The sequence below is a fragment of the Manis javanica genome, chromosome 14 (assembly GCF_040802235.1).
Source record: "Manis javanica isolate MJ-LG chromosome 14, MJ_LKY, whole genome shotgun sequence".
NCBI lineage: Eukaryota > Metazoa > Chordata > Mammalia > Pholidota > Manidae > Manis > Manis javanica.
Window position 1 is genome coordinate 88,413,316 of NC_133169.1, and position 22,891 is coordinate 88,436,206.

General features: G+C 40.1%; 1 protein-coding gene across 7 annotated transcripts; it reads left to right on the top strand.

Moving 5' to 3' along the window:
• Positions 1 to 1,179: 1,179 nt before the first annotated feature.
• RNF14 (ring finger protein 14) lies at positions 1,180 to 18,154 on the top strand. Of its 7 annotated transcripts, none has more exons than XM_037016331.2 (9): positions 1,180 to 1,318; positions 3,538 to 3,680; positions 4,867 to 5,048; positions 6,023 to 6,174; positions 8,959 to 9,486; positions 10,811 to 11,039; positions 13,550 to 13,722; positions 14,689 to 14,819; positions 16,764 to 18,154. In XM_037016331.2, the coding sequence occupies exons 3-9, from the start codon at positions 4,895 to 4,897 to the stop codon at positions 16,819 to 16,821; spliced, it is 1,425 nt and encodes a 474-aa protein (XP_036872226.2). In that variant the 5' UTR covers positions 1,180 to 1,318; positions 3,538 to 3,680; positions 4,867 to 4,894; the 3' UTR covers positions 16,822 to 18,154. The 7 variants fall into 7 exon arrangements, with proteins under 7 accessions (XP_036872226.2, XP_036872229.2, XP_036872232.2 ...); XM_037016332.2 differs by lacking the exon at positions 1,180 to 1,318 and adding an exon at positions 1,325 to 1,564 and having other exon boundaries at positions 3,538 to 3,710; positions 4,879 to 5,048; XM_037016330.2 differs by lacking the exon at positions 1,180 to 1,318 and adding an exon at positions 1,325 to 1,564.
• The last annotated feature ends 4,737 nt before the right edge of the window (positions 18,155 to 22,891 follow it).

The following is a 22,891-nucleotide window of genomic DNA, read 5'->3' on the forward strand; positions in this document are numbered from 1 at the left end:
GTATTAAGTCTTTTAATTACAGCTGTCATGAGTGTGAAGTGATTTCTCATTGTGGTTTTGACTTGCATTTCCCTGATGACTAATAATGTTGAGCATTTTTCATGTGCTTTCTGACCATTTATGTATCTTCTTTGAAGAAATGTCTATTGAGATCCTTTGCTCATTTTTAAATTGGGTTGTCTTTGTATTGAGTTGCTATTCTTTGCATATTCTGGATATTACACTCTAATCAGATATATGATTTGCAAATAATCAGATATATGATTTCCTGTTCTACGGGTTGTCTTTTCACTTTCTTGACAGTCTCCTTTGATGCAGAAAAGTTTGCGATTTTGATGAATCCAATCTGTTTTTTATTGTGCTTTTGGTGTAGTAGCTAAGAAATTATTGTCTAATCCAAGTTCATGAAGACTTACTCTGACATTTTTTTAAAAGAGTTTTACAGTTTTAGCTATTACATTTAGGCATTTAGGTCATTGATCCGTTTTGAGTTTATTCTTGTACATGGCATGAAGGCGGGGCCATGTGGCTTAAATTCCTGCTCAGCCTCTCAGTAATCATGTGCCCTTTGGTAAATTCTTGAACCTAAGTTTCAGTTTCCTCACTTGTAAAGTGGGAAAAACAAATGGTACCGAGGTCATGAGGTTAAAGTGGAGATACAGTGTGCATAAAGCACTTAGCAAAGTGCTGGAAGTATCCTAAATGCTCAACATACGTGGTAGTTATTACTGTTATATCCGCAGTGAGTGGTTTCACACTGGAGGTGCCAGAAAGATGCGCAGCATTTCTGAGGACATAGTTGGGATTGGCGGGAGGGGGAGGAGGCTTGCTTAGTCGGCCTGGAGGAGCAGGTCTGGCTTCGTTCGGGGAGTGCTTGCCTCCGGCTGACCGCGGCCTCACGATCACCTCTAGAATTGGTAAAAATTCGAATTCCCGGGCTCCATCCCAGAACTACAGAAAGGAACTACCGTCACGAGGCCCCTGAACCGGCTTTTGTATAAACTTTCCCAGAAGCGTACTTCAGTTTGCAGGCCAGCCGGGCGCACGGTGGGCAGGGGGGGCGCATGTAGTGCCGCATTTGGCCTGCGGAGGGCGGCGGAGGAACCCGAGCGGACACGGCGGCTGCGCAGAGCCCGGCTCAAGCCGGGGCCACCCCGGCCGGATCCGCCGGGCGCAGCTGACAGCTCCGAAAACGGAAGAGGCGGTCCGCAGGTCACGCCGGGCGTCCTCAGGCCGGGCCCACGAGGGGCGGAGGGGGAGCCCAGGGCCGGGGCGGAGCGCGGAACCTTCGGAACTGGCCCGGCTGGGCGGCCGGAAGGTGCGGTGGGACCGCGCTCCGGGCGCGCGCGGCGGGGAAGGGCGGCCGGGCGGGGACTGCTCAGCGGGCCTCGGCACCCCAAGCCCGGGCCTGGCCGAGACCCCTCCGAGTGCCCGGAGGAAGGGGACGGTCCGGCCCAACCCCTTCGGGCCCCGGGCCCCGGCTCCCAGCTCCCCAGTCCGCACAGCGCCCTCTGTGCCCGGGAGCCGGGGCCGGTGGCGGCGGGGGCCTGCCCGCGGGTTGTAGGTGAGTCGCGCAAACGACGCGGCACGCCGGCCGGTGAGAGGCGGGGACGCCGACGGCGGCGTTTGTGACTAGGGCTGAAGTCCGCCTGCTGGGGCCCAGGAGGAAAAAGACTATTTTCCTAGGCCGGAAGGAAAACCGGCGGAAGAGGGCTTCCCTCACTGGCGTAGCGGTTTCCGGTTTGCCAGAATTAGTAGTAAACTTGATATCCCCTGTCTGATTACGCCGGAGTTTATTCTCGCTCCCTGTTACAGATGAAGAAACGGGGTGGTGGGAATCCAGCAGTGTGACCTTGGCTGGAAAGGGATTTCAACTATCATTCTTCTTATTTGTGTAATGGGAATAGTAATAGGCCTTGTTGCACGGGGTTGTGGTACTCTAACAGGAGCTAATGCATTTAAGGGCTTAGCACAATGCCTGGCACGGGTTAAGAGCTCACTGTTTCTCTTGCTGTTTCTGTGACGACCAACTCTGCCTCCTGCTTCTAGTGGATGTGGCAGAGCAGACACTGAACCTTTTGATTCAGGCCCCCGTTTCAACACACCTCATCCCACCCCAGTTCAGTTCTATTTTTTTCCAGTGTCAAATGCAAGGGATTGCTAGAGGCTGAGAACAATGCACAGATGCAAAAGGCTTGATTCTTACCCTTAAGGAACTAATGCAGTCTGGAAGGAGAAGAAGTTCAAGTTCTTTCACTACTGTAATGCAGAGTGGGACGTGACAATGTCACAGCAAAGTTTAGAAAGTTTGCTGGATTTTTAAAGACATTTCCATTTGGTAATTGGAAATGTCTATATGGAATAGGGGGGCTTTTTAGGTGGGTCTTGAAGGCTGAGTGGATAAAATCAGGAGGATATGTAGGTCAGCGATGTGAATTAAGGGACTGGGACCCCATGGCAGCTTCAGAAGCTGGGATCTGGTGGGGTAGGTCATCAGGAGTTGTTGACTGAAATCACTGGAGTAGAATTTTTCAGCCCTACCTGCACCTTAGAATCACCTGGAGAGCCCAGACAGCTACTGATGGCCTGGGGTAATTGCTCCCGAGTATGGCCTGGTCTTGAGATTTTTAAAAATCAGTGCCTCAGGTGATTCCAACATGCAGACAAGATGGAGAGCGCTAACCTAGAACCAGAAACTGTAAATTCATCTTCCACTCCATTTACAAATGCTTAAACAGAAAGAAACAAAAAACTTAATTATGTTATCAACATGTACTACACCTGGCAACATTGTTTAAATAAGGTAGCGTGGAAAGACCTAATAGGGTACATAATGGGTGCTCAGTAAATGTAAATTGATTCTGAATTTTATGTTTACCTTATTTGTGAGTCATACGTCTTAGAATCTATTTAAAAATTATGGTGTTATATAATATTTTTTAGTATAATTTCAGTATGTTCCTAGGATTCTTCATAACTCGTCTATGGAACAACCCCCCCCCCATTCCTTCCCCCACTCCCAGTTAAGAAGGCTGGATCTAAAGCATTTACAATAGAATTTAAAAGTGTGTGTGTGGGTCTATGAATACTTTTGTTATTTTGTTTTTGAATATCCTGCCTCATGCTTAAATTAACCTCATGTTGAGTGTCCCTAGCAAGATGAATTCATTAGCAAGTGAGAGGAAAAATTGGAGGGGAATAGGAAATGAAGGAATAGAAGAACAGAAAACGAAAGGAGAAATAACAAATCCAAGAAGAATTTGTTACAGGCCACGGAGGGAGTGCTGTCCCCTCTTAAGACGTTGGTGTCCCTCCTCTGCTTCTCCCAGGGCTGAGGTCAGATAAGGCCTGTCTCTTTGCTGGGATGCGCAAATACCTCTTTAACTACGTGGCTCAGGCTTTCCTGGGAGGGTAGTGTGCAGTTGTAGATTAGGGTTGACCGTGTGTTAGGATGTGTGACTCAAGTGGTGATAATGGAAATTCAGAATATAAATTCGGAGAGGGTCCTAACACTATCTTTTGTATTTTTTTCTGCAGATGGCAGAATTTCTATAGTATATCTAGCATGAGTTCCACAAGTTGGCCTCTTACCCAACTTCAGTTTCATCTCCACTGTCTGGAGAACAAATGGGATTTGCGTGAATTCCAAACTCTGAACTGAAATATAGACTGCAGTGTTAATATCCTTTTATTCTGGTTGTTATTAACAGGTACCACCTGACCACAAATAGAGTTCTATTTGGGGTATGGATGCAGCTTATGCAGAAGCATTCTCATCTGCAGGGAAAAAAAGTATTTTTGGAAATGGAATAATTTTAAATTAATTTGTCTAAATTTTATAGTGTCACCTTTTATAATATAAAAAACCGTCTCCTGACTTCAGTTGTGCAGATTTTAAATTTTAAAAAATTTTAGTCAATATGGAGCATATTTGCAGATGTAATTGTAGTCAAATATTTTAATTGACAGAAGTAATCTGTTGTTCATTTTCAAAGATTTTCATTACAATTTTTTCCACATTTAAATTATCTGAAGTTGTGCATCTTTCAGTTGGACTGATTAAAAAGTGTTGATTCACACTTTAATTGTAGAATATTTTCATTCCTTGTGTTACCCAGAATGGTGAATGTTAAAATCAATTTGACAAAATACAGTGGTATTTCAAAAATGTAATATTATTTTGCTGCTTCCTCAGTTATGTATTATATATAGTATGTGCCCTGTATCATTCTCTAGAACAAGGTGTTCTCAACTGGGAGCAGTTTTGTCCCTCCCACCCCCTACAAGAGTTTGGTGGGGGGCATTTGGCTGTATCTGGAGAGAGATTTGATTGTCACAACTCTTGAGAGAAAGGGACACTATTGGAATTTAACAGGTAGAGGCCAGGGATGTCTTACACATCCTATAATACGAGGTACAGCCTCCCACAAAAAAAATTATTTGTTCCAAAATGTCAATAATGTTGAAGCTGAGAAAATCTGCCCTAGAGATTTCTGTGGGTTTAAAAAATTCATTTATTTTTAAAAAGTATATCAAATATACTTGGACTCCTTTTGTGAGCAAGTCAAAGTAATGTGTCCTTTTTAAAAAAAAACTTTTTAAAGTATGCTTTTTCTCCTAAATCAGTCATACCTAACTGAAAAAGTCAAGCAGAAGCACCACAGCCATCTTTTTTTGAAAAGCTGTTACTGTTGCAAAGCTATCGAAATAATAAACACACCTATTATTTTTTGTTCAACAGAAAAAATGAGAATACTGATTAATCCTTTCCTTTGCAGTTGTTTATAAAGGAACTTTTTTTTTTTTTTTTGGTGCCACTAAACTTTTCCAAACTCTGTGCCTTTTCTATTCTTAACTGACTTGAATGATTATCTTCAGCTCCTCAGAAAATTAAATGTCGTCAGAAGACCGAGAAGCTCAGGAGGATGAATTGCTGGCCCTGGCGAGTATTTATGATGGAGATGAATTTAGGAAAGCAGAGTCTGTCCAGGGTGGAGAAACCAGGATTTATTTGGACTTACCACAAAATTTCAAGATATTTGTGCGCGGTTAGTCAATAATATTCTCTTGAACAGATACTTCTAAAATTTCAGTTTCTTAGTGTACCCTAATTTATTTATCATCTGTTTATAGGCATTAGTGATAGATGGAGGATCAACTGATTCTGCCTTTTGGATTACTGAACTAGGATACGACTCTGTGTGTTTCATGCATTCTAGTCTTCTAACCAGCAGTTTGTCAGCCATGAGTCGTTAGCTGTTAAACAGGGATAATAAGAGAATGAAATAATGTATGTGAAAACGCTTGGAAAGCTTTGAAATACCACGGTGGTGGTTAGTACTGTTGGATTTCCAGGCTCCTTTCAGCTGCTGTACACAGGCGACACGTGCTGGTACGCTGCGAGCTTTTGCTTCAGGGGAAAAAACACAAGAAACGGCTGCTTTTGATACAGATATTCACAGAAGACTTCGATGCACACTTTCTCACAATGTTTCTCTGTAAAGGCGTTGAGTAAGGAAAGTAAACGTGGTGATTTAAAATGAAGCTTTGATTTGTGAGAGGGTTGTGTGCTGTATCTTGCCTCAAGCCTGAGATCATCGTGTTGGCGCAGATTCTCCCAAACTGTGATTCCTGTGTAGTTGGCACATGCTGGTCTAAATAGGTCATGGCTCCTTGTTAGAAATAAACGTCCTTTTCTCTGGATTGTGTCTTTAAAAATCACTACTATAAAACAACAGAAGAAAACATTGTGTTTTGCGTAGTGTTAGGAATTGTACTCAAAAGTGTATACAAGAGTAAGTTGTGTAACTTTATATTTTGTGGAGCTTAGTACATTTTTCAAGGGCCAATGGAATTTTTCTGTAAGGTGGTGGCTGTGAAGTTAAAATAGGGACTAGAAAGTGCTTTTGGGGAGGGTTTTTAGCTCCTCAACTAAAGCATTAAGTCTTTCTTGAGCACTGCTCAATAGTAATGGACACTCAGGTGACCAACTGATCCTTTTTAATCTTTGTTTTCGGTTCAGGCAATTCAAATGAGTGTCTCCAGAATAGTGACTTTGAATACACCATTTGCTTTCTGCCTCCACTTGTGCTGAACTTTGAACTGCCACCAGATTATCCATCCTCCTCCCCACCTTCATTCACACTTAGCGGCAAATGGCTGTCACCAACTCAGGTTAGACCCGAAACTTAATTTTTATCCGTTTTTAGAAACTTAAAAAATCATCTTTAATGGAAGACTACCTTGATGATCTTAAATTGAATGCATGAACAACAAATGGCTTTGATTTTGTAATTTTTTTCCCCATGCTTTCATGAATACTAATGTAAATGAATTGAAAATGTTTGGTGTTTTAGAAAGGAATGGCAATTATTAGAATGATTAATCATTATGAATTATAGTAGGAGCAATTTTTAATCAAGTATATTGTTTCTTGTCTTGTTATTTTCCCATTTATCTATATTGTAATGGAGACTATAGTTCCTCCTCATTTTCATTAGATGGTGATGTTCCTTTTTTTTCTTAGTTTGTTATCCATTCCTTATATGAAGGATTTAATTATAATTAGGAAGACTAAATTGAGCTAATGCAGTTAAAATAAACACATTTCCTAAGTAAACATAAGAAGTGCTTTTATTTTTAAAGATCTGTTTATTGATAACAAATAATTGTTAACTGGTTTCACGTAGATGTAAAGGTGCACACATAGAAATGTGTATGATTTGTGTAACTGTCTCATGAAGGCCGGAGGTGACCTTGTATTATAAGCCTTCATTTCCTGAGTTATATATCCTTTTCTAGTAACAACCTCAACTCTTGATTGAGATGTAAGTATGACTTAAAGCTAATAAACAGTATTCTGAGATAGATAATGGATCAATAGCAGCTACTTTTCTAGAAGTCATGATGAAGATTGATAGGCTGATGTGTGTTAAGACAAAAGCTGTCAGTTACTTGACCTTGAGGAGCAGCTTGTCAGTTTTTCCCTTTTAATCCTGTAGTTTTCATCTCCACCCACCCACCAGTCTAATCTCTTAGATGACAGTGCTTTTGTAAAATTGAGCTTATGGTTTAAAAACAAAATTGAACTTCAAAAAAGGATAATACATGTAGAATAAAAAGGAATATTACCTTATATTCTTATATCTGTGCCAGAGGCAATACATGCAAGATAGAAACAGCATTTAAATCAATGAACATTGCCTGAATTATTTAGGTATTTATACTCACATTTTTCCAGAGAGTTCTTGATACTTTATGTCCATGTATGTACACACACACATTCTCACTCTCAAAACAAAGACAGACTAATTGGGTGTGTGGCTGCAGTTTCAGATTTCAGTCAAACAGCATCTACTTAATGTTAGCTTTGGGGGAGGTGGATGTGGGGAGAGGAGAGTTGTTCCTTATTTTATGTGGTATAGGTAAAACTAGAGTAGGATTCTTTATCAAATGAATTTTTGTACATACAGTTGACCTTTTAATTGGTCTTATATTCCTTCTTGGTTCAGTTCTTGTTTGTTGCTGGGTCCTAATTCTTGGCATTATGAATTTTACCGATTGATGGTGAAGGTGACACATGGACCTGTCTTTCACTGAATGGGGTTGGTGGATAGAAAGAGATTGGGTTTGTTTTCTAGTGTTTTCCATTACTTCTCTCCCAGTACGTATGCATGCATAGTCTTCTTTTTTGGTCTTCTCTCCCCTCCACATTCATGTGCATCCTAGCTGCCTCTAGGAAGGGGGCTGGGAAAGAAAGGACGAGGAGGAAAAAGTCGTCTTCATTGGACTTGGTGGCCTAGACAGCACTCGGAGCTTCCCTTTGAAATGCGTACATTTTACAGATTTCAGCAGGTTTCTTGGAAGTGTGGTTGATCTTATAAGCATATTCATGCCAATGGGTTTGAAAAAGCATTTGTTGTCCAGTCTTAAACTGTGCTTGACACAGTAAGTGTAAGTTCAATAAATGTTTTAAGTTTGTGCCTGTGTTGGGTTTAGTGAACAGCACTTCACAGAGCAGGGAACAGAAAATGTCCTTTCACTTGCTTTTAAATTAATGAAATTTGTTTACATCTGGAAGGCTTATTTTTTATGTTTACATAAAAAGAAAAGCCACTTATAATTCCTGAACTCTACTTACAGATATTTTACATTTCTAATGGAAAGCCCTCTTATTTCCCTTTTAATTGAACAGACCACTTTTAAAGAGGAAAATCCAAAATAGTTGACACTTAGGTTGCTTAGCTTGGGAAGTGCGAGTTTTCCCCATGGCGGGGGAGTCATGCTGAGAGCTCATAATCCTGTCCAGGGCCAATATCCGCCTGCCTCCCTCCATTAACCAGGGTCTAGTATAAGCACAGATTGTTTCGTTAAAACCAACTTGTAAATCTGAGTGACAAGGACTGTGGGATTGGATTCTGGTAGTGATTCTTTCTCATGAGTTGGCTTTTTGATAGGGCGGAAAGTCAGAATTAAAAACCTAGATGGTATTTTTGAACTGTTCTCTTCCTCACCATTCTTGCAGGGTACCTGTGGAGCTAAGATTCCAAAGGAATAGGACTAGTTCATTTTAGAACCAGCTCTCTCTTCTATGTGAAATATACAGCAATACTAAAACAAAGAACAAATAGAGCAGGAAAAAAATCCTCCATTTCATATAGAGCTAGTTCTCCCGCTTGTGGAGTCTTGCCATTTGTCTTGTTTTCATGGTGCTTCTTTTATCTTCTGACTTTGTGTTCTGCTGTGGCTCATGTTGCTGAATAGTTTTAAGAAGTGCTCTAACAAGAATAGTGGTGCTGTTTTGCAGTGCAGTTTATCATTGCAGTACAGCAATGAAAAATTATGTTACGACCTAACATATTATAAGGGCCTAACTTACAAGTTAAAAGATTTCAAGGGAAATCAGGAGTCGACAGCATCATCTTCCCAAACTCACCAGCACTGTATGTTTTCTCCTAGCTGTCTGCTCTCTGCAAGCACTTAGACAACCTGTGGGAAGAACACTGTGGCAGCGTGGTCCTGTTTGCCTGGGTGCAGTTTCTTAAGGAAGAGACCCTAGCATACCTGAATATTGTCTCTCCTTTTGAACTCAAGATGGGTTCTCCGAAAAAAGTGCAGCGAAGGATGGCTCAAGCCTCTTCCAACACAGAGCTAGATTTTGGAGGAGCTGCTGGATCTGATGTAGACCAAGAAGAAGCTGTGGACGAGAGGGCCGTGCAGGATGTGGAATCGTTGTCCAGTCTGATCCAGGAAATCTTGGACTTTGATCAAGCTCAGCAGATAAAATGCTTTAATAGTAAATTGTTCCTGTGCAATATCTGTTTCTGTGAGAAGCTGGGTAGTGAATGCATGTACTTCTTGGAGTGCAGACATGTGTATTGCAAAGCCTGTCTGAAGGACTACTTTGAAATCCAGATCAAAGATGGCCAAGTTCAGTGCCTCAACTGTCCAGAACCCAAGTGCCCTTCAGTGGCCACTCCTGGTCAGGTAACACTTTACTCTGCTGACAGACACTGCCTCCTAATTCTCTTTCACAAAGGGAGATGTCTTTTTTTTTTTTTTTTTTTTTTTTTGAGAGGGCATCTCTCATATTTATTGATCAAATGGTTGTTAACAACAATAAAATTCAGTATAGGGGGGTCAACGCTCAATGTACAATCATTAATCCATCTCAAGCCTAATTCTCGTCAGTCTCCAATCTTCTGAAGCATAACGAACAAGTTCTTACATGGTGAACGAATTCTTACATAGTGAATAAATTCTTACATGGTGAACAGTACAAGGGCATTCATCACAGAAACTTTCGGTTTTGATCATGCATTATGACCTATAAACAATCAGGTCAAATATGAATATTCGTTTGATTTTTGTACTTGATTTATATGTTGATCCCACATTTCTCCTATTATTATTTTTATTTTTAATAAAATGCTGAAGTGGTAGGTAGATGCAAGATAAAGGTAGAAAACATAGTTTAGTGCTTTAAGAGGGCAAATGTAGATGATCAGATGATCAGGTGTGTGCCTATGGACTAAGTATTAATCCAGGCTAGACAAGGGCAGCAAGACATCCACGGATGCAGAAGATTTCTCTCAAAGCAGTGGGGGTGAGGTTCTGAACCTCACCTCTGTTGATCCCCAAATTCTCACCTGATGGCCCCCCTGCAACTGTGCCTGTCTTAGGTTGTTCCTCCCTTGAGGAAGGGAGATGTCTTTTTATGAGCTTCCTTGATAGGGCTTGTCTCAGGGCCCCGGGAGGCCTTGGAGCTAGCCCACAAGTTGTTTCACTGTGTCCATCAAGAATTCCATGGTCTTCGCTATTGAACCAAATGTAAATGCTTCCTTGGCTGGCTTCAGAATGGATAGTCCTGGGCAGGGATGAGGGTTGGAAAAGTAATTATAGAGTAATTCTGGTGATGTACCTTATATTTCTGCTAGGATCCCATAAATCTTGGCGAATCACTAGCCTGTCTTTGTGTGTGGTTGGGATTTGAAGGAAATATTCCTTGGAATGTTTAACCAAATCAGTTACAGATGTTAACATAAGGGCAGCCTATTTAGTTTGATTTTTTTAAATCAACTTTATCAAGGCATAAATATACCTTTTAAAGTGTGCAGTTTGCTTAGTTTTAACAAATGGTAGACCCGTGTAACCAGCATCTTAGACAAGGGACAGACTTGCCATTCTTTGATTTCGAATAAGAAAGTTTGAATTTTTGTGCATCTGGTTTGCACCAGCATCCTAAAGACCTCCTCAGGAGCAGAACTGGTTGGGAAGTCATCAATATTATGTGTTTTATGTTTCCCTTCAGGTCAAAGAGCTAGTGGAGGCAGAGCTATTTGCCCGTTACGACCGCCTTCTCCTCCAGTCCACGTTGGACCTGATGGCCGATGTCGTGTACTGCCCCCGCCCATGCTGCCGGCTGCCTGTGATGCAGGAGCCTGGCTGCACCATGGGCATCTGCTCCAGCTGCAATTTTGCCTTCTGTAGTTTGTGCAGATTGACCTACCATGGGGTCTCTCCATGTAAGGTAACAGCAGGTAAGTTGTAAGTGTGTGAATTCAATCCCCCTACTCACCCTGCAGAAAAGCCTTCTCATACTTCAGTCCTTCAATTTGGAAGTATTTGTTCAACAGATACTTTTGTGTCAGTTACGGTCCTAGGCTCTGGGGACATAGTAATGACCAAATGCCATCGTGAAATTTATATTTTAATGGGAGGGACAGGCAACCTAAATAAATAAGGATATTAGCTGGTGGTTAGTGTCAAGGAAGAAAAAAAATAAAGCAAGGATAGGGTATGAAATGTTCTGGCTTGGGATTTTACTTAGGGAAGCCAGGGGAGGCCTCACTGGCCCAGTTGTTTGGGTAGACTTGAAGGAAGTAAGGGAACAAGACTTACAGATATCACGGAACATTACAGGGAAGGAATGGCAAGGTAGTTTTTATCTGTGAACATGGAATAATGTATATCCTGGTTGGCAAATGCCAAGTATCTAAGCTGTCACTCTTGTTTCTGTGGCATGTATGTCTGATTAGTCCTCAAGTGCCTTCTCATTGAACTCAGGGAGGCCTCAGTCTCAACACATGGTGCTTCAGAAAGCCATCTTCTTACTGAAGTAGGACAGGAGGTGAAACCGGTTTTTTGGTCTAGATAGGAATTGAGAAATCAGGCCCTTGTATCAATTTAACTGGACTTCTGTGGCTTAGTATTTCTCAGACTAACAAGAATGATGATAAAAGCTACTTCTTAAAGTTATTGCAAGGATGAAGTGAACTGTTGTAGTGCTACTCAGGTTGTTACAGCTGTTACACTGGTCTGTGACAAGAGGAATCTAGAAATTGAAAGTCAAAGTTAGAAACTTTTGTAGTGAATCAGTAATTGTATGTCAGTCACGTCTAATAAAAATTTAGGCCTATATTTCTTGTTCTTTTCCTTTCATTTTTTAAATGATTCATTTGATTGTATTTTGCAAAAGTATTGGCCCTTGATGGAATGTGGGGAAAAGAACTGATCTTTCACTACAGATGGTTTGAGAACAGTGGGCTAATATATGTAAAAATGCAAAATTGTACCTGTTAATACCGTTATTACTATAGTTGCTAATTACTGCTGTTAGTGGTGTCATTATCTCCAAAAACGTTCTCTGAGAGGGAAGGAATAGAGGCTTACAGGTGCCCAGAGCGGAGTCCCGCAGTAGATGCCGGCAGATGGGGTGGGGAGCCCGCCAGGATATAAGACACGCCTTTCCCTCCGACACCATAACCTTATCATTGAGAGGCTGAAGTACATTCCAGGTATTTCAGTGTTGTGGAAGAAACCAATGGTAGACTTGAGGGCTTCAGCAAAATTAGGAATCTCTTTTTCTCTATGTATATATTAAGGATTGCTATGTAAGATATATTCAGTACTAATCATATATTAATATTAATCACATATTAAATATGTGAAATTTTATTATTTTGAGAACATCAGAGCAATGGTCTTTGTCTTTAAGATATCTAGAAACACAAACTTTTGAATTATTAGAGGGATAAAAATGACAGAATGAAAGATACGTGTCTGCCACCTCAAAGCAGAGGTGACGGGGCCGTGGGAACGTGCAGCGCAGCGAAAGGAGTCACAGGCGAAGGAAGGTCGCACAGATAGGCTTCTGCTCTAAAAGACGTCTGCTGCCAAGAAAGGGAGCCAGACCTCCAAATAAGATGAGGGAAGTAAATGAATGAATAACTAGAACATTGTTGAGAGAGATCTTTAATTAATTGTCTCGAAAAATTAAGGCAATAGAATGTAGACAAAAGCCTTTTGTCTGCAAGTAAAGCCTTTGGGAATGGCTGCCTGCTTCGTCTGGTTAGGCGATCAAGCAGTGGCAGCCGTGCTGAGGAGTATCGAGAGTTGACAAGAGGAACTTGTCAGCACCTGTGGGTGGTGAATTTTATTTACTGACTTTTTTTATACATGGAATGGAACAGTTAGTCTTTGATCTGAAGTCAAAGGGACTTTTGTTTATTTGGTAGGCCTTGTTAAAATCAGGTAATAGTGGACAGTCTGTTTCAATCTTTGTGTCTTTTAGATAAATTGGACTTAAACTGTAGTTGCAACAAACATATCAGTATCAGCAAGTCCAAATTAAAGGAAGCATACCTTAGTTTGTTACCTTTAGCAAGTCCAACTTTTCTAGTTGGAGGGTTCCTTTCTGTTCTCTGTCATTTGAGGCATGCATAATTTTTACCTAGTTGTAATCTAAATATACTTTTTTCTGGATTCTGTAATTACTGTTTTTATTGAGTTGTAACCATTCCAAGAATAAGGTTTTAATTAATGAGTATTATATTATTAAATAGCGCTTGCACAGATAATTATTCCCTTGGACATTTAATTTATCATTGTCATATGCATCTCCATGCATATGCTTTACTTTGGATTATTTGCTTATGATAAAGTCCCAAGAATAGCATTATTGAGTGGCTAAAGATTATAGCAGTTTTTAATAGCTTTTAGTTAGTGTTGCAAAACTATATGAAAGGTAATTTTCCATTTCAATTTCTAGAGAAATTAGTGGACTTACGAAATGAGTACCTGCAAGCAAATGAGGCCAATAAAAGATTCTTGGAACAGAGGTTTGGTAAGAGGGTGATTCAGAAGGCCCTGGAAGAGATGGAAAGTAAGGAGTGGCTAGAAAAGAACTCAAAGGGCTGCCCGTGCTGTGGGACTCCCATAGAGGTGAGGTTTGGGACAGACTTGGAGGCAGACAGGCTTGTAAGTGTGTTATGATTACCTCAAGAAGGCTATTAATTTTATGACTAATGGAGAAAACACATTCTGGTGTTTATTAAACCTCACTTGAATGATGCAAATTCACTACTAAATATTGTTATTGACCTTAAATATATCAGACTTCCCTTTTCAAAGCGCTTTCCTACAATGACAATTGTTCTCACATTGTATCTGCTTCACAATCAAATGGGTTATGAAGAGACTCCTAGAGCTACAATCAACTCTTACCTCACCTACATGATACAAAAAAAAAACTGAAGCCTGACTTCTCAGAATTATTTATCCTGGCATTTAACACACCTGTTTAACAAGTATATGCTCAGGAAATGGAGGCATTTTCCCATTAATCTGAGCCCGAAAATGCAGATACATCTGTTGCTTCTTGACAAAATCTAATATGTTTTAAAATAGAAATGTATCTTTGCATTTGATTCTGCTGATCCAGTCCATCACATCTGAACCTAGTGGTGGTTGCCCGGTTACTACATTAAGGAAACTATCATTCTGTTTAATCACTTCTGACATGCCTCAATCATATGATAGAGTGGAGCATTTGATAACAAATGTTTACTTAAATTTTTGTAAAAAATTTAAAATTACATATAGTAAATCCAAAAAGTTTAAATATTAATCTAACTACATGTTCCACTTATAAAATACGTGTTTGGTTTGTAACTACTGTATATCAGAAGAGATTTTGCTAAGTATGTAGTTGTAGGAACACCTGCTAAATACTTCGTTTTTCACTTGTAATGCAGAAGAGTAAGCATTTAATAGTTAGTGTGTTGTTACCTGTATGTATCGCCCTGCATGAGAAAGAGAGACTGGAAGCATGTTGTCTGACTCAGGCATATGCATTTCCCTTTTGCTTTTATAGCCTTGATGTTTCTGTCTTTCTATCTTTTGTGCCAGAAATTAGATGGATGTAACAAGATGACCTGTCCTGGCTGCATGCAGTACTTCTGCTGGATCTGCATGGGTCCTCTCTCCAGAGCGAAGCCTTACGGCCATTACACCGACCCTGCGTCTGCATGTTTTAACAGGTATGTAGACACGATTCTCTAGTCTCAGCAGCAGTGTTTGGCACTTGGTTTTTAGACCACAAGTCCAGTGTTTTACTTAAGTACTTTGCTTATTTAGAGAATTCTTTTACACATTTTCCTACATATATAAATTTTCATATTTTCTTGAAAATGAATTTTATGAGCAGCAGCAGACTGAGACTCCAAGAAGGGACTAGCAGTTACCAAAGCGGGGGAGGGGTGGGGAGGGAGGGAGAAGGGGATTGAGGGGTATTATGAATGGTACACATGGTGTTGGGGGGGGTCACGGGAAGACAGTGTAGCACAGAGAAGACAAGTAGTGACTGTGGCATCTTACTACAGTGATTGGGCAGTGATTGCAATGGGGTATGGGGGGGTCTCGATAACATGAGTGAATGTAGTAAGCACATTGTTTTTCATGTGAAACTTTCATAAGAGTGTATATCAATGATAGTAAAAAGAAAATGAGTTATATGATGAACATACACTACCTGGAAATTTTCTTTATTTTTTTATCCTCCTCAACTTTTTATAGTGGAAATTTTCAAACGTACAGAAGAGTTGAAAGGATAGGACATGATTAGGATTAGTAGAATATCTTCTACCAAAATGAACAATTGTTAATATTGCCATATTTGTTATCTAGCTTTTTTGCTGAGCTACTCAATCCTAAATTGGAGATACGTAAATACCTCCACATGTATCTCCTTAGATAAGAAAACTCTTCTCCATAACCCTTTAAAAAATGTATTAATGGCATATTATCACCTAATAAACGTATTGAAACCCTCCCAACTATCCCTAAAAATAGCCTTAAAGTTGTTTTATTGAACCAGGATCTCATTTGGTTCAGACATTTTATTTGGTTCTGCTGTTCAGTCTCAATCTAGAAAAGCTTTGCCTTGCCTTTTTTATGTACTTGTTGAGGGAAACATTGACTTGTTGAAGAGTCCAGGCCAGTTGTCCTATATAACATCTTACCTTCTGGAGTTTTGTTTCTTCAAGGTGTCTTTTAGCTTGTCCGTCTCTCCTATTTCCTGTAAGCTGGAAATTAAGTCTAGACTGAAGTTTGACTACATTTAGAGTAACATTTTCACAGGAATACTTCCTAAAGTGTGACGTGTACTTCATATTGAATCATACTGTGTATTAGGTCCATAATGTCAGGCTGTCTAACTTAGTTCTATCATTTTTGCTATTATAAAGGTAAGTTTTCTCTTTTGTTACTAGTAAGTGATCTGTGCGGTGATTCCTTGGCATAAAGCAAATATTCTGTCTCCAGGAGCTCCAGTTTCATCGTCAGTCGGTCTTCGTTAATAGGCATTTATAGAGTACCTGCAGATACTCTCCCTGTCTACTTGAGTAGGCACTGGTGTTACTAAACTGTAAGAGAAGCTGAAGAAACCATCTCTGCCCATGAACCATTGGAAATCTAGTGTTGAAAGTTACACAAATTTTAGGTAATATAGGAGGGGAAAACAAGTTGGCAACTATAAAACATCCCACCAAGTGCAAGGACGGTGAAGACAGACTAGAGTGGTGAGCACATAATAGAGGAATAGCTTGAGAGCTGTAGCTTGGAACCTGTGACCTAGTATTACAGGTTTGAAAGAGTTCAGCTGCTTCTGGATTGCCTTGCTGTCCTAATCTCAGTTTATTCCACAGATTGTATACACTGAGTGTCAGTTTTGTGAGACCCGTCTCCCATTATTGTTAATCCTTGACCCTAGAGAATTTGGATCCTAAAAGGGCTATTTTTATAAACTTGAAGACAGCTAGTTCAGAGGGGCCATATTTCAACCCTTCTCAGGAACGATTCAAAGAGAGGAGAAGATATGTAAAGGTGTTGTTCTTAGAGTACAGAAAGTATTTCTGAGAGAGGGAAGAAAATTGCATTAAGTTTCCTCCAAGTACATAACAGTGTACCTTATTTTATACTTCCAGGTTATTCCATGCTGTGAATGTTAATGGTGATATTTGGGAAGATGAGATTGAAGACTAGTTCGTGCCTCCTGCTCAAGATGTAGAAGTGGAATGGTTTGCCCTAATCTTTTGTCAAGTACGCAGAGTAACTCAGCAGGATATTCAGGGTATTGTTCATTCATGCTTCCTACAAGGTGTGGGAGAACAAAGATTATATTTTCATGTGTTACTACTGATTAAGGCACATTCATACATTTTTCAATGTAATATAATTGAGAAAATTATAAGCCAAAGGTTCAGAAAATGAAAATTAGGGAATATTCAATATTATAATGTGCCCGAAGCTCTGAATAGCTAAAAATTAAATATTTATTTTCTTCCCCAAGCTTTAGGTGAAGAGAGGAGTTGAACTTACAGACCTTTTTATCTCTGAGAGGCATCCCTCTAAGGCATTCCGTGGGAGCCTCCTCAGCGCTACTATTCACAGTTGGGGTGGGGAGAAGCCTTATTAAAATCGACTGAGAGGCCGATCTCGCTCCATGTTACGTTCCTTCCAACCTAAATTTCTGCTAAGTAAGTTTTCTTTGAAGGACGCCCTTTACACTATCTGATTGGGTGGCCCAGTGTCATTTTGATCCACTGTTCAGAATAGAAATTTATAGATAATTTAAAAAATATATTTTAATACCACAAAAACTCTGGGTCACCTGATACTTATTAGTCAGGTATAATCCACAGTTTTGAGCCACATGTAGAATTTAATGATACTGGCTCAGAAGAGTTGCAGTCCTAGTCAACTTTCTGGGCAGCAGGCCTAGACTCAGAACAACTTGTCTGCTGCCTTTGTTCTCCATTCTCTCCCTTTACTCTCACCCTGCCTTCCCTTGGCAAGAAGACTTTTAATAACTCCAGCAGCTTACATTTTTATTTCTTTTGCTGGAATGGGAGAAAGCCTAACATTCCCAAAGTGAACAGTCTGAGCTTTATTTCCTTTTTCAACTCCACACCACTGTAGTTCCAACCTGATTTTCTGAATTCTTTTTAAAGGTCCTCTCCAGTGAGCTATTTTGGTTTCCTACTCTTTTTTTTCAATAGCACTGTTTTGAGGGATAATTTTGCCTTGATACCTAGATCCCTACTTCTGGATTTTGTTGGCTTTTTGAAAAATTGTCTTTTAATGGTTTAGCGAGTGGCTTGGTAGCAAAATAAGATTGTTTGAAAGAGAGGACAGAGGAACTCTGCTGCGGCTGTGAACATGTTCTTTTTTCCTGTTATCATTGAAAATTGGGGAATCACTTTTAATTGTTTTATGTGTGTATATCCAAAGAGTAAGCAAGGACTGTTGCTAAACTGTCAATGAGGATGCTTTAATCTTCAGAATAAAAATAATTTTAAATTGTCTTATAATTAGAGCTGAGTTGCTACTATTGTGTCATGAAGGCAGCTGATCGCATTAAAAAAAACTATCTGATATGTAACACATATTCTTAAATTCAGAAAAGTCATGGAATAGCACCTCTGTAACCTGGGCTTGTGACTCAACTTAGGTTTTAGGACCCATATTTTGTTTAAACCACATAGTTTCATGGACTTAAATTCAGCATGTTTTATATAAGAACTAAAATTAATTCACGGAATAAGTTGAGAGTAAGAAATAGGAATTAAAACAATGATACAGTATATTCTTGAGAAGATAGGGTCTGTGATTGAATAGGAGTCCGATTCAGATTTTTTCAGTAGTAGACACTCAGACTCTTTCATGGGCTAGTTATTTGGTAGAGGTTATTTTATTTTAGGCTGTTACACATTATGTTGATGATGCAGTGGAAGTAGGAGAGAAGTCTTCTAATGCAGTTTCATGAAAAAAATGAGAGTTTCTTTATGATTTAAACACAACACGTGGTTATCTCAAGGACTTGTTTATTCCTTAGTGATTTGTCTTTCCTTAGGTACAAAATATTCACCCTGCATTTTTAACAAGAACATTAGGCCTTGTAAAGTCTTGTTTTTGAGGCATGAGTTATGAGCTAATTTTAAGATGGTAATAGTTTTGGGTAGACTACTTTTGTTTTAAGTAAAATGAAAGATTGGGTTAACCCCCTGAATACCCTGAGAAATAAATGAGCTGTGGGAGGTCGGTGTGTATCAAGAAAGTAAGTATATGATAGGACAAAGTTTTGTACCTAGCTTAATTTCATGAATTTTGTTTTTTTTTTTTTAACAAATGGAGTGAAACCTGTCACGAATTAACATTAACCTCATGGCTCCTTTTGGTGGGAGGGAGAGAGCAAAGGACCCCTTTGCAGTCTGCCAGTTCTTCCTGCTCAAAATTGTAGTTTGAAAAGGCCCCGTCTCTTGACTATGTATAAAAGGTTTGTGTCTAGAACTGATAGATAAACAGAAAAGCCACTAAATAACTTTTTAAGTCAAAATAGAGATTTTGTGACTTTTAAGCTTGTGACTGAACTGACTTAAAGCCTCACCTTTGTCATTGTATTGGATCTCGCCCATTCATTTTTTGTAGTAAACTTTCTGTTTTAGAATTTACAGAAAAATTACAAAGATTGTACAGAGTTCCCATATATTATTCCACACTTATTTCCCCTGTATTAACATCTCACATTACTATGATATGTTTGTCACAGTAATGAACAAATATTGATGCATTATTATTAACTGTAGTCCATACTTTATTCAGATTTCCTTGGTTTTTCCCTAATGATCTATGTTCCTGGATCCCATCCAGGAATCATATATTATGTATATTTAGTCACCAGATGTCCTTAGGCTCCTTTTCTTTTTAAAAAATTTTTTTATTAAGGTATTATTGATATACACTCTTATGAAGGTTTCACATGAGAAAACAATGTGGTTACTACGTTTACCCATATTATCAAGTCCCCCCCATACCCCAATGCATGCAGTCACTGTCCATCAGTGCAGCAAGATGCCACAGATCCACTATTTGCTTAGGCTCCTGTTCTGTCCCAGTTGTCCCATCCATTTTTGTTTGTTTGTTTGTATTAAGTGAATATCCATTAGATCTTTTTTAAATTAAATTTTTAAATATATTTTTAATTGAACTATAGTTGATGTACAGTATTATTTGCCACCCCTCAGCAAACATCCATCCATTAGATCTTGATGTACCTAAATTGGTTAGGAGCTGAAAAACTTTTCTCGAAGACTGATTGTCTAATCCTAGCAGGCCAAGTAAACTAGTGAAATTGTTTTTGATTGAGGTCTTTTTTTAAAGCTTAAATCAGTTATTTCTCATGATGCTTCACCGGCCATGTGTGGAGTTTTAGACCATATACCTGTTATGGCCATTTTCTTACTCAGCTTCATGAGGAAATCACTGAACATCAGACAACTTGCGGGTCAGCTGGGCCCACGAGGCTGCGCCCCGGTGTGAGAGGATTAGCTCGCCATCTCAACTGAATACTGAACTCCAGGGAGGGAGCGTCAAGGGGACACATCCCTTTTTGTTGAGGAAATAGATAGTGGAGAAAAGACTTGGCAGTCATATTCCCAGACTAATAGCATTGTCAACAAGGTCATTTTTTAGTAGTAGAAGGTTCTAATTGACATTAGAAATCCATTAATATACTTATTTCTTTTGATATAGAGAGACTTAATCAGATAGGATTATCATAAAGTCATTTATGTGGCTGCCTGCTTTGGAAGGGATTTTTAAAAAAATTTTGACAGGAATTTTGGAGAGCCCAAGTATTAACTTTGTCATAAGCATCACCAGTAGGTGTCAGCAGTTCCCATGTTATAAAAATGGAGAAATGGTTAAGACAGGAGTAGTCTTTTATTTCATTTCAGAACCAGGTTTATTTCTGGGATTTTAGTTTTCCTCACTGTGTTTCCCTATAGACTGTCAGCTGTAGTGCTTGGTAGGAAGAATAGTATCTAAAGATACCAGCAAGGCAGGAAAAGCATTGTTACTAAAGACTGTAAGGCCATTTAAAACTACTTGAATCCAGTTGTTATGCAGGAAAGTGCACTCCCGATAGTAGCACTTAGCTGCAGCCACTGAAGTAGAGAATTCAAGATATATCTGAAGCCCCCAAGCAGGCGGGGGAATCGCGATACACTGGCACCCACTGGCACCCTCTGATACTTGTAAGTATAGCCAGAGGGTCTGCTTCTTGGACTTTGGCTCAGTAAAAAAATGGCCAGCAGTTCAGCCTGAGGGTCTGTGGTCAGAGAGCTGGCTTTGAGGATGTTCTTAGTAAATATTTATTATAATTACCAACTTTCAGCACCCATGATCTAGTAGTCTGCATAATTACACAGGTAACCTTGAAGGTTTGCCACTCCAAGGATTCCCATATTTCTCTGGGCCAGAGATGCTTTGGAGATTATACACACTGAAAACTTAGTGAGATTCTGATACCGAAGTTGATAACTGCAAATTCAGCAGTTTTTTTTTTCCTTGCTTGGCTCCTTTTTTCTCCCCTTCATTGAATCAACAAACTAAACTCATATTAATACAACATTAATGCATGTAAATTTAAAAGGTGATTGTGTCTCCTGCACTTAATCCCATGCTATTTCTTACAACCTGTTGTGTTTCCTAGTATTGATTCACTTACTTAACAAATATTGAGCACCTCACAATGAGCTTTGCTATTTTTCTAAATGCTGAGAACATAGCAGTGAATAAAACAGACATAAATCTCCCTGCCTGTATGGAACTTAAATTCTGTGGAAGGAGATAGACACTAAACAAATTACATGGTTTTTCAGAAATTATGTGCTTTAGGAGAGAAGTTCGGGGAAAGATAGGGAACTCGGGGAGGTAGAGTGATATTGGAATTTTTAAGAGCAGAGAAGACTTCATCGAGAGAGCACTTGAACAGAGGCTTGGGAATGTACCTTGTGGATACCTGGGAGAAGAGATTCCAAGCAGAGGGGACAGTAAGGGCGCAGACCCTTGGTAAGAGCATATTAGAGGGCTCCAGAAACAGCGTGGTGGCCGTTGGGAGCTGAAGCAGGCTGAGGGAGAGGGAATAGTAAGAGATGGGGTGGCAGCGGGCTGTGCTGCAGACGCACAGGGCCTTGCGTGAACCTTGGCTTCTGTCCTGAGATGGGAGACTGACGGGCTTTGAGCAGAAGTGTGGTAGGGAGTGGGGTGGTCAAGGGTGGAGACTCCTGTAGTACCTCAGGTGAGAAGTGCAGGTGGATTGAAACAGTGGTCAGAACTAGAGAAGTGGTCATGTTCTGTATTTACCTTGAAGGTAAAACTAATAGGAACTGCTGATGTATTGGATCTGTAATGTGAGAACGTAAGGCCAGAGCCGATTCCTAGATCTCTGAGTAGCCGAGAGGAGAAACCTGAAAGCACAGGTTTGCTGGTGAAGGTCGGGAATTCAGGTGTGGACAGATGAGTTTGAGATGCCTGGTGGGTGTCTCAGTGGAGATGCTAGTTAGGCAGTTGGATATTCCAGTCTGGAGTTCAAGACTCAGGCTGGAGATGTAAATATGTGAGTCAATGTATAAATGGTATTTAAAGCCATGAGACTAGATGAAATCACCAAGAGAGTGAGTTGTGCAAGAGAGAGGAGGTCCAAAGACCGAGTGTTGGGCACTCTGAATGCCAAGAGTTTCGAGTGATGTGGAGCCACCAGCCAGGGAGACACAGAATGGCCAGTAAGGTAAGAAAACCATCAGTGTGCTGTCCTGGAAGCCACATCAGGCCGAAGGAAGTAGCAGTCAGCTGTGTCAGATAATGCAGGCAGGTCAGGTGATACAAGCTTTTAAGAAGGGACTTAGCCGCCATTGTAGAGGTTATTGGTGAGTTTGACAGGTACAGTTTCCATGGAAAGGAGGTGAAAATCTGGACGGTGTTTGGGAAGGAATGGGGCATCCTTATAAGAAAAAAGCTGTGAGCAAACTGCGAATCAGCTTTTCTTAGGTGGCATCAGAGAGTTGAGGTCACAGAGCAAACTACCACAAAAGCTAGAGGCAGGAAAAATGCAGGAAGTTGTTACCAGCTCACCTGAAACAGAAGCTGCTAAAGCCAATTATCGGGATTTAAGCCAATTGTTGGGGGCTGAGTGTGGACTAGCTTGAGAGTTTGAAGCTCCTAGGGGCTAAGCCTAAGTTCCCCACATTTACCTACAGGAGCTCTACCAAGT

Coding starts and splice junctions, on each gene's coding strand:
- RNF14 (XM_037016331.2), top strand. CDS start 4,895: ATGTCGTCAGAAGACCGAGAAGCTCAGGAGGATGAATTGCTGGCCCTG. Junction 5,049..6,022: donor TTTCAAGATATTTGTGCGCG/GTTAGTCAATAA, acceptor TTTTCGGTTCAG/GCAATTCAAATGAGTGTCTC. Junction 6,175..8,958: donor AATGGCTGTCACCAACTCAG/GTTAGACCCGAA, acceptor GTTTTCTCCTAG/CTGTCTGCTCTCTGCAAGCA.